At 43.9% G+C, this 16,070-nt stretch overlaps 2 protein-coding genes across 2 annotated transcripts; both read right to left on the bottom strand.

Moving 5' to 3' along the window:
* Positions 1-93: 93 nt before the first annotated feature.
* LOC121975538 (chloride channel protein CLC-e-like) lies at positions 94-5,075 on the bottom strand. Its single transcript, XM_042527248.1, has 7 exons — positions 4,437-5,075; positions 2,976-3,360; positions 2,363-2,563; positions 1,711-2,177; positions 779-1,333; positions 288-502; positions 94-202 (listed from the first exon to the last, which is right to left on the bottom strand). The coding sequence occupies exons 1-7, from the start codon at positions 4,851-4,853 to the stop codon at positions 142-144; spliced, it is 2,301 nt and encodes a 766-aa protein (XP_042383182.1). The 5' UTR covers positions 4,854-5,075; the 3' UTR covers positions 94-141.
* A 1,185-nt stretch (positions 5,076-6,260) lies between these two features.
* On the bottom strand, positions 6,261-7,674 carry LOC121977726 (AT-hook motif nuclear-localized protein 25-like). Its single transcript, XM_042530168.1, has one exon. The coding sequence runs from the start codon at positions 7,419-7,421 to the stop codon at positions 6,534-6,536; it is 888 nt and encodes a 295-aa protein (XP_042386102.1). The 5' UTR covers positions 7,422-7,674; the 3' UTR covers positions 6,261-6,533.
* Positions 7,675-16,070: the final 8,396 nt, after the last annotated feature.

Here is a 16,070-nt window from a genome sequence, read left to right as displayed (position 1 = left end):
CCATTGGATTACCTCCCCAAAAATTCTGTCGGGCACTGCTAAAAATTGTCATGTTCATCCATTGGTTTAGGGAATTTTCTTTTTTTTAAATTGATTATATGCAATGAAAGGATCATAAGGTTCTCCGTGATGTTCTCTTCCTCAAGACTCAAGCCTTGTGGTCATGGAGGACAAGCTGAGATATTCTTTAGCTGCTGCAGCTCTGCAACAAAGATGGTGTTAACAATGAGATCGTCCACTGGAAGGACTAACTGCCTATATAAACGATTGTGCACAAGAATTTTTACCGGAAAGCGATGATAATGCATTCCCTGTCCAAGAGACCAACCAACCGCGAACTTTCTTGTCCGTCGACATGCTGTGAAACGACAGGGAGACGATCCACTCCGTGCAAGTCCATGATATATTTGGCTGCAAGAAGTTCCATTTCGGGCGTAGCTGTCCATGTTTTGCACTTGCCTCCGTCGACATGGCATATGTTGGATACAAGAATATCGTTTACCTGATAAGCAATAGTGAAAATCTATTTATTACATGAGAGCTATTGCAAACAATTCTGTGCTAGACTTGCTAGATAATGCTATTAGATGGAATCAGTTGGGAACTGATTCTATGTCATTGTTCCTCGGTCCTGAGACCTTCCTTCTTTGAGCCTCATGTCACCTACAATTATCTTTGGTCACACTTGAAGTATAGGATCTAATTGATTACCTTTGAATGTCTGTATCATTCTACCAAGAAATCTAACTTAGTGATATGTTAATGGTTTTTTTCTTACCTCAGTATCGATGTCTCTTGTCGTCCTTGATTTAAGGAAACTTTGGATTTCCTCCAAAAGTAGCAATCCTACCAAGAAACCGGCGCCATCAATTATTACCGCACAGGATTGCTTCTCCGTTTGCATGAGAGTGACTGCCTCAATTACAGAAGTATTCATCGGCATGCTTAAGTATTTAGTTCTCATAGCCTGGGATACTGTGAGCTTGTGCGCCATACTACTGACTTCAGCACTGACATCATAGACGCAAAGAGAAGTCTCGATCTCACACAAGTCGATGTTATTACTTTCGGCAGAAGCTGCAGTATAGTCGTCGTTCTGGTTCTCACTGGGCACACTTGCACGTCGAGGAACGTCTATGTCATTTCCTTTCACTTCGTCCAACTTGTTTGCAACTTTTCTTTTAATGCTCGTGCGGGACGTTATCCATGATGATATCCCTACAGCTCCAAGAAGTGGTAGAACAATTCGGTAGTCCTGTGTTAGCTCAAACAGAAGCAAAACTGATGTCAAAGGTACTTGGCACACACCGGCAAGAGTGGCAGCCATTCCCACCTGTAAACATTAGCAAAAACTTTGTTAGTGTTGAAGAATTGCATTTTACACATGCCATAGACTCGGCGCAGACCATTGAACGATCAACGTGAATAACAGATAAAAAGAGCAAGATGTGTTCTAAATTCTAATGATCTGAAAGTAGTTATTGAGAATTTACTATAATCCATTTTAGTTCTCTATTTAGTTGTCATTTCTTTTGTGGGAAAAAACAGCCCTACGAATATGAAATTAATGCACATGAGTATCACAAGTTCGAAGGTCAGCCACTCGTTTTAAACTGTCGTTCTACTTGAAGCAAGTAGAAAAAAGTGCAAGCCAATGTGAGAACGGTTCTCTAACTATGATCTATTGTGGGATTTGTAGAGAAAAGTTACCAGACCGTATGCTTGAGGTGATGCCACTTCCAAGGCAGAGAGATGAATCAATGGGTTTGGGCCGCAGAATGTAGACGACATGAATTTGCCATAAGCCATTCCTGTTGCTGCACCTATAAAAAGGGATGGTGCATAGTAGCCGCCCACCAAACCCGAAGCACGGCTTAAAGAAGTGGCAAATATTTTCACACCAACTAACTGAAACAAGATGTTAGTGGGAAGACTATTCACAAAAGGTCGCGACTCAAGTAGAATGTCCACATTCTCAAAGCCCCAGTATAGAATTTCAGGATACGATAAAGCTATCAAACCAACAATGAGGCCACCCAATGCAGGAAATATGGCCTTTGTTACACCTGTGATCCTTTGAAGGTAGTCAACTACTTCCAGTGCCAAAGACGTGCATCCTGATAAGGTCACCGAAACTATCCCGCAAAGGACTCCGAGCAGAAGATACAAAGGAAGCTCTGAAAATTTATTGAATGATAAACATCTTCAGATCATGCTCTGTAGCACACATTATGAAAATAGCTTGAAAGATAGAATCTCATTCAAAACTCTTACCAAACTTAATTATAAAATACAACTAGAAAAAAGCTCCAGAGCCAAACAATAATGTCTCAAAATTGAATAATGAGGAAATGGAACGTACCACTTGGTGAACGGAAGTCATAGGCCGGAACAGTGAAAGTTGGTTCAGAACCAAGACCGACCTCTGAAACAACAGATGCTATGACAGAACTGAGTATCACCATTGATGTCGAATTTGAAAGGGACAAGAATGGATCAGTTGTTGAAGGCCATAAGACAGATTCCACAGCAAAAAAGCATCCAGCAACAGCAGCATTGAAACCTATAATAAAATTTAGATACTATGTATTTAACAAATCATGAATTGAAGAATGAATGTAAGAAATAATAAATTCAATCCTTCTGCTTTATGATGAAAACCATAAGCTCCTTGTGGATGACACAAACTAAATGGGGGAAAAAAACAACAGTGAGGTTTTTCAGGTCTATACATGGTTTAGAAAAACAAAAGATGGTGAGCCACAACTTTTTCTTTTTGTCTATGTTATTGTTCATTTCCACTACTAACAAGTATTAGCGATGTGTGGTTTCATTGTGTATCCATAATCCTATCAGGAGCCAACAAGAGAATGTGAATCTTGTTTATAATGGTATTTCATAGATATGAAAAATCTAGCTGGCACATTTAACAAAATCTTGTTTATAATGGCATGAGTGCTTAATGAAAGTAGGACCTGATGAAATTCCTGCAGCTGATCCAGCAGCTACAAGAGACAAACTTTTTCCACCACGCAACCCAAACAACTGACCAATCCCTTTAGCAATGGAGGAACCTATTTCAACACTAGGACCCTCAGGTCCTAATGAATTCGCTGTCCCAAGGGTGACAGAAGCAGCTATGGCTTTCACAAGTGGTCTCATTGCTTCCTTCACAGATGCAGTCATGCCTGATGTTTCTTTCAAGGAACTCCTTAGAATATTTAGTATACCAACTATTACACCACCACAAGCAGGAACCAGAACGACTCTCTGCCAAATATTCTCAATGGGCTCCTCCCGTAACCATGATGCACCTCGCAAAGGTAACCCATCCCAGAAAAAGTCACGTATTTCATGTACCTGATCAATTAATGGATAAGGAAATCCCATCAGAAACATGCATATCAGTTTTTTATATAAAAAAATGGTTCTCAAAAACAAAGATTTAAATACTGCAAAAGTTGGAAATACAAGAGTTGATGGAGATTATAATGGTCCTATGACTTCACACACACATGAAGGGAGATGACATGAAGCAGAAAAGAGACATTAAGAGGCAAAGATCATAAGCTAACATGACATACTAAGAAAAAAAATGCTTGTTGTGAACACAGTTTGTTTCACTGACAGATCTCTTAATTTAAGAAATCACAGAATTGTCAGCTGAACTATGCTTGGTTTGTAGTGATTCATTGTTGTAGCAAAAGGTGATTACGCTCACCCCAGGCACCCCTCCATCCCCACGTTATGTGAAAGGAGGTAAAGCACGGGGTCAGCTATAAGCTGGCTGCCAAGTGGCTAGGGGTGGGAGAATTTTTTCCCAGAGGGCATGCACCCACCGGGATTTGATCCCTATTCCATTATAGCAAATTTGTCACCCTCTAGCCAGCTGGGCACCCCCGTGGGGACAGTTTATAGTGATTCATTGCTTTATATTAAGGTTGTTATTTTGGAATGCCAAGAAATTTCTTCAGCTATATGTGTTTAATTTTAATGGTATAAGAGTAACAAAACCCCTTTTCCATATTTCATATTTCATATGAATAGAAGAATCAGTCATAACAAGAGATTATAATTGTTCTTATTGTAGAGAAAGTTGTTTCAATAGCTCTACAGCAAGAAAGACTAAGTGGATAAGCTCTACAAGCAAAGGCTATAATGACTGTTTGCAGAAATTAACTTCTTTCACATAACATTTCGGTAAATGAACAAGAACAACACATTCTAGTGACGCTAAATAGCTTAGCAATTGAAAATAACTAAACAATTGAGCTGGAAGTAGCTCCATGCTGAAATCAAGCAAATTCCATGTAGCAAGCTTGCAGTGAGTATATTCAATTTTGGTGTTTCTAACGAGGAGATTGTACTAAACTGTAAACTTTGTTGCCCCAAAAATCATCACGAAAATAAGACTACGAAATATCCAATTCACTCACCGCAATGTTGAAGAGCACAACAGAAACACCGGTGAAGAGGCCAACCACACACGCGGAGAGTGTAACGAAATCCCGGGTTGGCATTGCCTCTCCAATGGCACTGGCAATTCCGGAACCGGGCTGGTCCTGCTCGAAACGGCGGAGAAGATTGGGGGCGACCTCCTCCACTCCAAGCTCGAATTTTTCTGATGCTCCGGCCACTGAATTACCGCTAGGATTTTCATCGGGACCTGCCGAACAACACCTAATCCTTAAAATTGGCTTCCGGCGAAAATAATCGCGTCGGCGAAGATCGATCCGTGAAGAAAGGAAATCGGGTGAGGAGATGGCGACGGCGACGGCGACTTTAGGACAACGGCGGCGGCCCCTCAGGCTGCAGCATGGACGGTGCCCTCCTCGGCAGGAAGCAGAGGCCATTTACCGGCCGCGGCGAAGCGTGGTGCGGAAGCACGAGGAAAGATATCAACTGGGCCTCACTAGCGACGCCATGAAGGCAGAGAAGAAGATAGCAGCTTCCGCAAAGGCGAGCGGAATTTCTTTTGCATACATGACCAAAAAAGACAGATTTTTCCCAGCTTCCATGGCGACCACCAGATAGGCGCAGGGAGAAAACGTGGAGGCAGGGGAGACACGAACCACGCACGCAGATATGACACAACAGCGTTCATCAAATTTGAGGCACAAAAAATTTTGATCAATTTGTTTGATTAAACAAATAAAATTATGATTTTTGATGTTTGGATTTATCTATTCAGAAATCTATATGGCCAGAATCTGGCCAGCTAGAAAATTAATTAAATATTATTAATAATATTTATATTTAATAAATTACTAATTAGCCCTTACTTAAAGTATTACTTATTCTTTTCTTGAGATTACTTAAAATTAATTGGAAAATTTATTAGGAACTTGAAATCAGTGAGAGAATTTATTGGAAACTGGCCCGTTAAATTTTCCTATAAAAAATAATAATTAGTTCTTAATTATACTACTTTTAAATATTATTACTAATATTTATATATAATAAATCAGTAAATCTTGTTTATTAGAAATCGTCAAACCAATCTTATTCAACGATCTTATACAATGAATTGTTATTTATGGGAAAAAATATTACAAATACAGATTTTTGATTTGCTCAGGTAAAATAAGGATTGATTTTATTCAATAATCCGTATTATTACAAATTATGGAAATTTGGATTGAATCCATAAATTATGGAGGTGACCCTATCACATAGAGAAATATATCATAATCCGTATCAAATTTATATAAAAAATAATAAGATTTCAAAAATAAGAATAAAAAATAATATTTATTGGCAAGGGGAAGGAAACGGTAGAATAGGATATTGAGGATTAGATTATTGTGAGAATGAAATTTTTAGAATTAGCGCCCAAGATGAATTTCTTAATGATAGCATGGTCTCCCATGTATTTTGATTTACCATTGCAAAACATACGTGACTCTTCAACTTCAGTTCATTAAGAATAGAATATGTGCAATAAAAAAGAACATAAAATTTTTAAGATTTTTAAAAATTCGTATTTAATGAATATCTCTTAGAAATGCATGTTATCTTGAAAATATAATTAGTTATTAATATAGAGAGATAATTTGCATGTCTCTTGTAAATACATGTCATTGGAAACATAATTAATCATCAATATCAATATAAAGTGATAATTTTTAAAAATTAAATATTAAAATAAGTGGAAAGGATATAATTGACCTATAAAATATGATATTACTTACATACCCTTAATAATAACCTTTAAAATTACTAAAAAGTCCATTCTAGCTAGCCAGATTCTGGCTGTTTAGCACTGTCCTTCAGAAAATATGAACAAGATAAATTTCTTATGAGAGGGACACTTTTTTGTGTGTTTTTTGGGGGGCACTAAAATGCATGCAAAGCAAAGGCATGATTAAACAAGCAATCCATGAAGAAATTAATGAAGGAGCAATGTGAAATTAAACAAGCAAAGAGAGAGAGAGAGATAGAGAGCGCTCAATCTCCTCCGTTCCAACGCCGGAGTGTGTTGGACCGGACTCGGTCAGCAACGGTGGAGGTCAGGTGCCTAAAGAAAGACCGATTCAAAACGGTGGTCGAACGCCGCCGCCGCCGCTGCCCCACCCGGTCCCGAATCCTTCTCCCTGTCCCTGAAGCTGGTAGCTTCCCCCGAGATTGTAGAAGGGAACGCCGGGGCCGCCTTCACCGGTAGCGGTGCCTGGCGATTGCAGACCGCCGGGGCCGTGTTGCTGTACCTCCTCCACGGCCGATGCTTCCTCCTGGGTTTCTAACGGCAGCCGTTCGTACATGGCATTGGCGAACGATGCGGCCATCAGGACCACCGTCCCCACCGCCATCAGCGGGCCCACCACGCTGCCTCCCATGACCTGCCCCTGGCCTCCCGACAGGAACACGGTGAGGCCGCCGGCGCCCGGCGGTGCCGGAGGCGGCAGGACAGTCCCCGTGAGCGACAGGATCTCGAACCGCCCTCTAAGGGTTGCCACCATGCTCCCCGGCCCCCCGGGCTGGCGCAGGGCCACGTTGGCGACGGCGCCGCTTCCGCTGAGCACGGAGACTCCCCGGCCGCGGCGGCGCGCGTACTCGGTCAGGCACTCGACCACGTCCGAGCCGGCGGCCACCTCCAGCACGTGCGAGTGGAGCGCGTTGGGGCTGTCCTGCGTCACGATGATCGGCGGCTTCGGCTTGTTCTTCGACCCGAGGGGCCGCCCGCGGGGGCGGCGGACAGGGCCGCCGGATCCAGCAGCGGAGGAAGAGGGTTGTTCTCCCTCGCCGTCTCCGTGGTCAGCCCCGGGGCTTTCCTCCGGCGAGGCCTTCGATTCCTCGTGCGCTTGAAGTTGGGTGGAGGAGGAGGCGGCGGCCAGCGGTTGCGTCGGCCCAAGGAGGTGGTGGAGATAGCCCGACGAAGATCCCCCACCTCTGGCGCCTCCCCCGCCGGAGTCCATCCCGGCCATGGCAGCCTCATCTACCCGCTCCCACCACTTGCTCGCCAGCTTCCCTGTTCTCCGTCGATCTCCCACCTAAAAATCGCTTCTTTGACACGAAGAAATCCACAAAATCAAATTTTTATCACCACAAAATCTCCCCCTATCATAGAAAAGCTCTCGATCTCGTTTTCTATTCCTTCTTTCCAAGATCGAGGACAGATAGAGCCGACGACGGAAGGAGAAGGGAGAGTGATAAAGTCGTCGCCCAGGAGCAAGTATCATCATCTGCTCTCGTTTACTTCGAGATATATATACACTTTTTTTAATTAGACAAAAAAAAAAGACAAGATATTTAATTAATACACGCCGCATTAATTTATAGCTTCAGAAATTAATGCAGTGGAAAATTAGAAATAAATGTATTTGACCACTTTTTATTTCCTTTTTTTACTGCAACAGTTGATCAAAAACACCATTTCTTTTTCGCCGTAAATCTTGGACAGAAGTGTTATACTAATCGATTAATTAATTATTAACCGGCGCTGTGTTAATATCAAAGCTGCTATCACGTCAAGAAATTAATTAATTAATTAAGTTGATGGTGCAACAGCCAACAAGATAACTTCTGTAGGGTTTATTTAATTCTGGGGTTCGGGGACGGAGTCGATCGTGGGTTCATGTGGCTCTTCACCTCGGTCATGTGGACAACTTAGGCATTGGTGGGACAAACCGGGGTTTTAAAATGCTACGCCATGGATCGATCGGTTCAGTCGGAAAGAGGACTGATAGATTCGTACGATGACCTTGATCGAATTAACCTATTGATTTCACTACAAGTGAGTAGTATCAAAAAATATTTGTTTTAATTTTTTTTTTTACATTTCAAGGATGGATTTGAACTCTTATTCAGTCCTATTTAAGATGCTCCATTGTACTTCTTTAATAATACAATTAAAGAAGTATAATTACTTATGTAATTTTTTTATTTAGTCTATTAAAATCCATCCCTTCCACTCTCAAGTCTCAAAGCTCAGTTCGCCTCTAAGCATCTTCATGGTCTATGTTCTCCACTTTTCATTATGAATAAGAAATCTATTTGCAAGTCGAAATCAACCAAAACTAGACTTTAATCACCCTCTTACCACATAAATACATAATCATAATAGTATGATGGAGAAATAATTAATCAAGAAAATTAAATTAGCAAGAAGCTCCACATCTTGCGGTTGGTCGAGATGCTTAAAATTTTAATTAATTAGCTTAATGGATGCCAAAGCACATAGAAAAAGGCAAAGGCAGAGAGGGGATTAAACTAATGGGGGAGTGTTGAGATGCTGTCCTCCTCATGCGCACCTTAATTGCCCCTATGAACCATTTTCCGTATTAATTAACACTAATCTCATTTAGGGTTATCACTAACCATGGTTAACAATCACAATGCAAGCAAGTAAAGTGACGCCACTAATTAAAATATTTTCATATATAACAGAGATTGGCTAAGATTATTCAACTTAAAATTAATTAAAAACATTCCATTTATTCAACTAGAAAAGTTTGACAAAATCAAAAGCAATAACATTAATTAACTAATTAGATCCCTTAACAAAGTGTGAATTGTCTTAATTAATCCGCAAGGCGCTGCCGCCGTCTCGCCGGCGGTGCATGGGAGGCCATGTGCGCCGCGCCCCGCTGGACGCTCTTGTCCTCGTCGATCTGATCCATTGCATCCGTCCAACTAATCACCATCCTCCATTAATTAATCATTAACCACTATGACTTTGAAGTTTGAACAATAGCCCTTTAATTAATTATCCATATATTCTAATCCTGATGCATGCTTCGCATGTGGATAGGAATGATTGCTACTTGCTGCCTCATGCTTTATCTGCCTTAATCAATCATCATATCTCATACTGATGCATAAACTGTATACTTTAATGGCCAAAGCCAACCCTTCAACCAAAATGCTGATGGTGAAGAAGGTGACCTTTTTACATTAATTAACAGAGGCTTAAGGAATAAGATGCTTAGGGATCAGCCTCAAAAGGAGTTCATTAATTTGCTCTCATTAGCCTTGTAAAGGAGCAATCTACTTGAAGTGCTTCAGCCTTGCCATTCATGGCAGATTTGGAAGTTGTACTTGGCATCAGCTTGCTGATCAGCAATAATTTCAGCAAGCACTGGCGCAATGAATGTGGCTTTTAATTGCCATCAAGTTCGTCTATTTAATGCCTTCATCAATGAAATCTGAATTGACTTTGTTTTAGATAGCAAAAACAAGTATGGGCATGAATGAGAAATTAAAGCAGTAGAAGTCTTGCCCGGGATCGACTCTGGAAAAGCACATAAAATCATATGACACGAGTTTTTTTTCCTGATCCTATCTGAAAGTCAAAGAGACGGAAAGTTGAGGATGTGATGCTCATGCTGATCTCTTGTGAATTCCATGCGGACCTGCAACACAGACTACATTAGTGCCAAGCCAGGGAAGGGATCCTCCGCGTTGGCCCTCCGACACTCAAGTTAGTCACCGGCGATGAAGTGGAAAGTGGAGCAACAAGAAGACTACTGTAGCACAAACAGTGAATATCGTCTATCTCCGCCGATGTTTAGACCCCCCTTTATATAGAGCTCTGGTAGCGCGCATGCATGCTTCTCAAAGCATTCTCTGAAAAGACTTATCAGGAAAGTATCTCTAACACAGTACCTTAACAGGCCGAGCATATCTTTGAAGTGACAGTGAAAGCTTCCGCCATACGATTCTTTGGCAGCCCATGCTCGGTATCGGCGGCACCAACTCCTAAAAGGATATCACTAGATATCAGAAGTGTACTGCTAGGCCGAGTGGGTTGGCCGCTCGGTCGGAATTCCGCCGCACTGGTGCCCCGTCTGGTCGGCTAGAACCTCGCTGCCCCTCTGTGTGTGTCTGCTCGGATGCAGGTCTACCTTGTTATTGCCGAAGCTGATATCGGACCGAGTGGGGTAGCCACTCGACCGAAGTTGAATTCTGCACATTAAACTCTATTGTTTGGCCGAGCAGGGTAGCTGCTCGGCTCGGCTTCTGCACATTGTCTTTGAGCGTCGGTTGTTTCCTATTGTCAGGCCGAGTGGGGTAGCCACTCGGCCGCAGTTGAACTCTGCACCTCAAGCTCTGCTGTCTGGCCAAGCGGGTTAGCCACTCGGCTCGGCTTCTGCACATTGTCTCCCTTGAGCGTCGGTTGTTTGATTGCTCTCTATGTCGAAGGCGACGTCGGATCGGAGCCTTCTCCCCCGGTCGGGGCACACTTCGTCTAACCGGCCGATGTCATCTACGCATTGACCGCCTTGACTTTGACTCCCTTTAATATCCACTGTGGCAGCCGGGGTGGGGCCCTTTATCATCACCGCATGACAAGCCTCCCCCTCAAGTCTAGTCGAAGGAGGCTGTAAGTCCGACTGACTAGACAATTGTATGAGCAGATTTCCTCCCGATCGCTCTTCGACACTATGTGGTTTCTGATCGAGATGCGACCGCTTCCTGCCGGTCGGCCTGTTGAAGCTTGTCGTTCGACCGTAGGTATGCTCCCTCAATCCAATCGGCACGACGAAGGTTTTCACTTGTAAAATCTCTTCTTGGCCTTTCTTGGGCGAGCGCGAGCAGGGCTTATGTCACCCAGATTTCTGGGAAATTGTGCAAATCTCCGCTCATTAAGGCTGAGCACGGTCCCACGTCTTCATTAAATGTCGACCCGTGGCGATGCGCTATGTGTCACACCCACTGCCACCGCACGTCTGACGTGATAGGGTATTGATGTGACGTTGGCGGTTTGAATTCAACGGTCCGATCTTTGCCTGGGTCTCTGCGACCTAAATTGGACTGCTCCGATCGGCTGTCCTCTAGTCTTATAAGCCTGTGTGTGTCGCCGCCTTTGCGCATTTCGCCTTCGTGCTCTTTGGTGTTGCCTGCTTTGTGCTCCGGCGACATTCCCCTACTGCTCCTTCGACAACCTCCTCTCAATAGCCTTTCTTCGTCAACCTTTTTCTTGTAAGCTTCCTCCCTATCGCACTGACCTCCGAGTTTTTTTGTCTTCCAACGTCTGTTCTTCCCCGTTCTCGAGTTTTTCGTCGTCTCAATGTTCCAGTGACCATTCCGCCACTCCATTCCTTCTTTTTTCTTGTTTTGCAATGGCAAGTTCATCGTAGCCTCCCGCCGGCATCCTAGGGCCCTGGTACACTTCTACTGAGTCCCGGTTCGACGCCGGCGACACTGAGAGTCTAAAAGCCGCTTTTAAGCTTCCTCCCGAGTATGAAGTCATCTTTCCTTCTCCTTCCGATCAATCGAATTCTTTGCCTCCTGGCTGTATCACCTTCTTTCGGGACCATTTTATCGTCGGTCTGCGGTTTCCCATCCATCTCTTCTTTTCTTCTGTGTGTAAATATTTCCGAGTCTCCCTCCATCAGCTAGTGTCAAATTCCTTTCGGCTACTGTGTGGGGTGGTTGTTCTTTTTCGCCTGCACGACATTCCACTTACTCTCTGCCTCTTCCATTACTTTTATTATCCCAAGTCGTCCGAGTCGGGGACCTTTCTTTTCCAAGTCCGAGTGGGCTTGGTTTTCTTTGATTAAATGTCGACTTCTAACAAACACTAGGAGTACTTCTTTTTCATGCGCTTTCCCGAGCGACCGGATTTCCCAACACACTGGTAGCTCGACGTGGCGACCCAGCCTCCATTGAAGAAATACAAGAGTCGATCAGACTACCTCAACGTAGCTTTGATATTGGCCGGTCAGAAGTACGACATCCACAAGCTGCTGCTGGAGGGCGCCCTTTATATCTTCTGCTTGAGTCCGATCCGCACCCGGCTTTCGTTCAGCCTAGGTATGCGACCACTTTGCTCCTTTCTTCGATTCTAATTGATTTTTCTTCCTTTCGTGTAGTCAAATTCATGATGTGTGCACGTCTGGCCGGTAAGGCGAAGTTCGCGGATGTCGTGATCAACACGGTTGTTGTCGAAGAACTGGGGAGCTGAGGCCTCCAGCCGGTCGGCTCACAAGTGGAGCCACAAGACGAGAGCAAGGTGGCTCCCACTCGGGTAAGTGACAGTGCGACCGGTGGCTCCTAACCTTCTGAGCAGCAGCCGGTTGTCGAAATTGAGGGGGCTTTGAGCTCAACCTCCTCAACTGAGCCATTGATTAGGCACAAGAGGCGCTGGGCAGAGCCTTCATCGCGCTCCGCCACTTCCGAGGTACGCTTTGATGAACGGGTGGAGACGTCGACCCCTGTTCCCGTCCAAGAGTCCACTACCCCTGAGTCATCGGATCGGACACCCTCCCTATCCAGTCTGCCTCAAGGGACAATCTGTGCACCTCCGGTGGCCTTCCTGCCACCAAGGGAGAAGACTAAGAGGTCGGGCATTCGACCTGCTTCTTCATCACAGCGGTCCAAGCGGGTGACTTCTGCACAGTCAGCCCCAAGCGGCCAATGCTACATTACGACAATTTTACATCTCCCGACCGAGGAGTGGTGCGAATCTAGCGTTGTAACGCCTCGGAGGAGTCCCTGTCTGAAGAAATTTCGGCAGCATCTCCCCTGTATGGCGGACAATCTGAAACTTTTCTACATCCTCATATACCTCAGCTACATGCGGCTGGAATAAAAACAATAATAAAATACAACCACACAAACATCCACGCAGTTTATATATAAGTAAAACAAAACAGTAATACCACGACTCGAAACCAACCCTACTCCACTACACCCATAAAACACAAATCTGACAAACTCACCTCTTCTGCCGTCCAGGCAGACATATAGTAAAACATATCGAATAAAAATCTATTGACATCACAAAATCCATACAATGTCTATACCATCAACCAGAACAAGTTTAGCATAATCTAAGTAAGAAAACCAAAAGACCGACAATATCTTTGAGATCTGCAGGGACTAGCAACTGGAACTCTCTCCTGATAGCATCAACCTGAAAATAACAACAATGGAGGCGGGGTGAGTCCAACACTCAGCAGGTACAACTGATATGCAAAGTAGGGAAATAACATCTAGCACTAATCATGCGTACAGTCTCCTGATATAAAAGGATGAAATGCAACTGAAGTAAACAGGAGAAAAACTGTACTAACCAGGACCTGGGTATAAGGACAAACAGTCTGAGTGGCAGAGAAATCCTGTATGCATGTCAAACATAGGCGTCCAAACAATATGCAGCATATAAATGCAGCAAACACAAACACAAGCAATAAATGCATCATGCATATGATGCCAATGATGCGTCCTGGTCACCCCTGACACCAGTCAACCATCTCACACACAATAGTGAGGTCGAGTGGGTAGGGCTGTGACAACCGTGCACTCTGTCGTCACTGCTCCTGATGAGTGACCGAGTGGACGGGATGCTGTCGGAGTACACCTATCCTCCTACCCCAAATCATAAATGGGGGAGCGCAATGTTCTCAACTCCCGGTACACGATGACGGGGAGGAATCCCTGCCGGCTACCACGTTATGTCACACTACCCATGAGCGGACCAACGGAGCCAAACAAAGTCCCTGCTGCAACACACACTGCCTGAATCGACCACTAACCCATGAGTGGTGGTGTGTGCAGATCCATGTAACTGGCGATATGCTCAACAATAATGGAGCGGACTATCGCACAGTATGCAATCATGCAAATGATGCATGGCACTAACCATAAAATATCCTGAGTTAATCCATATATATATAAAAGTGCACCATAGGTCAACGAATCAAATCAAAAGTTCACTGAAGGTATAAAACCTAGGTCCTGAACATGGTGAAGCATGGTATATCACTACCCCTATAAGCATGTATCAACAGGTAAGGAATACATGAGATGCAAAATAAGCAATCAACCAATTATGCAACAGGTATCGGGTAGTGATTAACCGAAATAAATAAGAGAACATAATTATTGCTACTTGTTAAATTCACTACTATGCATGTCAAAGACATAAAGTCAAAAGTATCCGCCTCCAATAGGAATATCCAAATCCGATATCGAGATACTCATCTCACGTCAAAGTCCTGTGTCACCAATACACATATATTTTAATTAGCTAAAATTCTTCTAAATAGCAAATTAAAAATCTCTAATCATAAATTAGGGCAACACCCTAATCATATTACCATCATCCTTCCTTTAAGAATTAATCTCCTCATGATCATCTAACTACAATACGTATTCAAATTCCTAATTACATTAATAAATCCCAAATTATTACACCTTACCTCAAAATCACAGTCGTGATCACTAATCTACTACCAAAAGGAGTGGCTGCTGGACCAAAGAGCAGCCCACAACATCCCAATTTCCAGATCCACCAAAACAGCACAACCTACTGAAATCATCGGATCGAAAGGAATCAAAAGGTCAACACCACAAACAAACCAGATATCCAAAGCAAGGATTAGGGTCGAATAGCTACCTCAAAGACCACTGCTAGGACGCAGAGGAAAGGCTCGGATAAGGCTATAGTGACTCTGTGCCGGTGATGAAGAGCTTCGGCACCTACTTGATTGTGGCCGAGAGGAGGCACAGAAAAAAAGGGGCACCGGCGGTCGTGGACCCAGTCTAGGGCACGGTGAAGTTGTCTGGTGGGAGGGACTCGGCGTAGAGAAGATCGACGCTGTCCCATGCGACTACGGCGCTAGGGCATAGGCTACAATCTGTGGTAAGTCAAACCTGGTGGCCGGCGATAAGAGGTGAGGAGATGGGTCGGCGGCGGTGCTTGGGCACGGCGACGGCGACCGACGCTAGGAAACCGATGCCGGTAGTGGTGTCGATGCTTGCTAGGGCACGACGTCGAGGCTGGCTAGGGCACAGGAGAGAGAGAAAGGGATCGGGTGTGCGGCGAAATGTGACTAGGGCAGAGAATCGGGAGAAGAGAGGAATAAAAGGAGAGGAGGAAGAGAACCGCTCATGCGGTTTTGGGGAGGAGACGGCGTCGGGGAAAAAGAAACGGAGAAAAAGAAAATAAAACAAATATTTAAATTAACATTTCCTTGTTTAAATGGGGTAGACTAAACTGGCTTTTTTTTTCCCGAGCCCCGTTTTTATCCCCGTTAACTCGTCCGTACGAGTTCCGAAAAATTCCTGAAATATTTCTAAAAATTTCGGAAAATTTCCTTATTAATATTCGCCTATTTTCGATATTTTACATTCTCCCCCACTAATAAAAATTTGATCCTCAAATTTCATTATCTACCATCAGCAAGTACCAACAACAGATATAAAGTATAAATGCTGAACGGTAAATTAAATCACATACCTCAAGTAAAAAGATGGGGATATCGAGCTCGGATAGTATCCTCGAGCTCCCAAGTAGCCTCCTCATCCGAATGATGCTGTCATCCGACTTTAACCAGCCGGATAGTCTTGTTCTGCAACTGACGCTCTTTCCGGTCGAGAATCCGTACTGGAACCTCCTCATAAGTAATGTCAGGCTGAATTGGAACTGGGATATTTGCCAGTACATGCGTCGGGTCAGGTACGTATCTCCTCAACATAGATACGTGGAATACATCGTGCACGCCTGATAGGGACGGTGGTAGTGCCGGTCGGTAAGCTACCGCTCCGATCCTCTCCAAGATCTCGAAAGGACCAATGTACCGCGAAGCTAGCTTACCTCTGAGGTCAAATCTCTTCACCCCTTTCGT

The sequence above is a fragment of the Zingiber officinale genome, chromosome 4B (assembly GCF_018446385.1).
Source record: "Zingiber officinale cultivar Zhangliang chromosome 4B, Zo_v1.1, whole genome shotgun sequence".
Lineage (NCBI taxonomy): Eukaryota > Viridiplantae > Streptophyta > Magnoliopsida > Zingiberales > Zingiberaceae > Zingiber > Zingiber officinale.
The sequence above is the reverse complement of the archived record's forward strand: the minus strand, read 5'-3'. Positions and strand labels throughout refer to the sequence as shown.

Bases quoted from the DNA above. Each gene is read 5' to 3' on its own strand.
- LOC121977726 (XM_042530168.1), bottom strand. From the start codon at position 7,421: ATGGCCGGGATGGACTCCGGCGGGGGAGGCGCCAGAGGTGGGGGATCT.
- LOC121975538 (XM_042527248.1), bottom strand. From the start codon at position 4,853: ATGGCCTCTGCTTCCTGCCGAGGAGGGCACCGTCCATGCTGCAGCCTG. The intron at 503-778 runs GTAAGAAAAAAA...ATTGCTTATCAG, and splicing joins CAAGAGACATCGATACTGAG to GTAAACGATATTCTTGTATC. The intron at 203-287 runs GTAAAAATTCTT...TCTTTGTTGCAG, and splicing joins TGCATTATCATCGCTTTCCG to AGCTGCAGCAGCTAAAGAAT.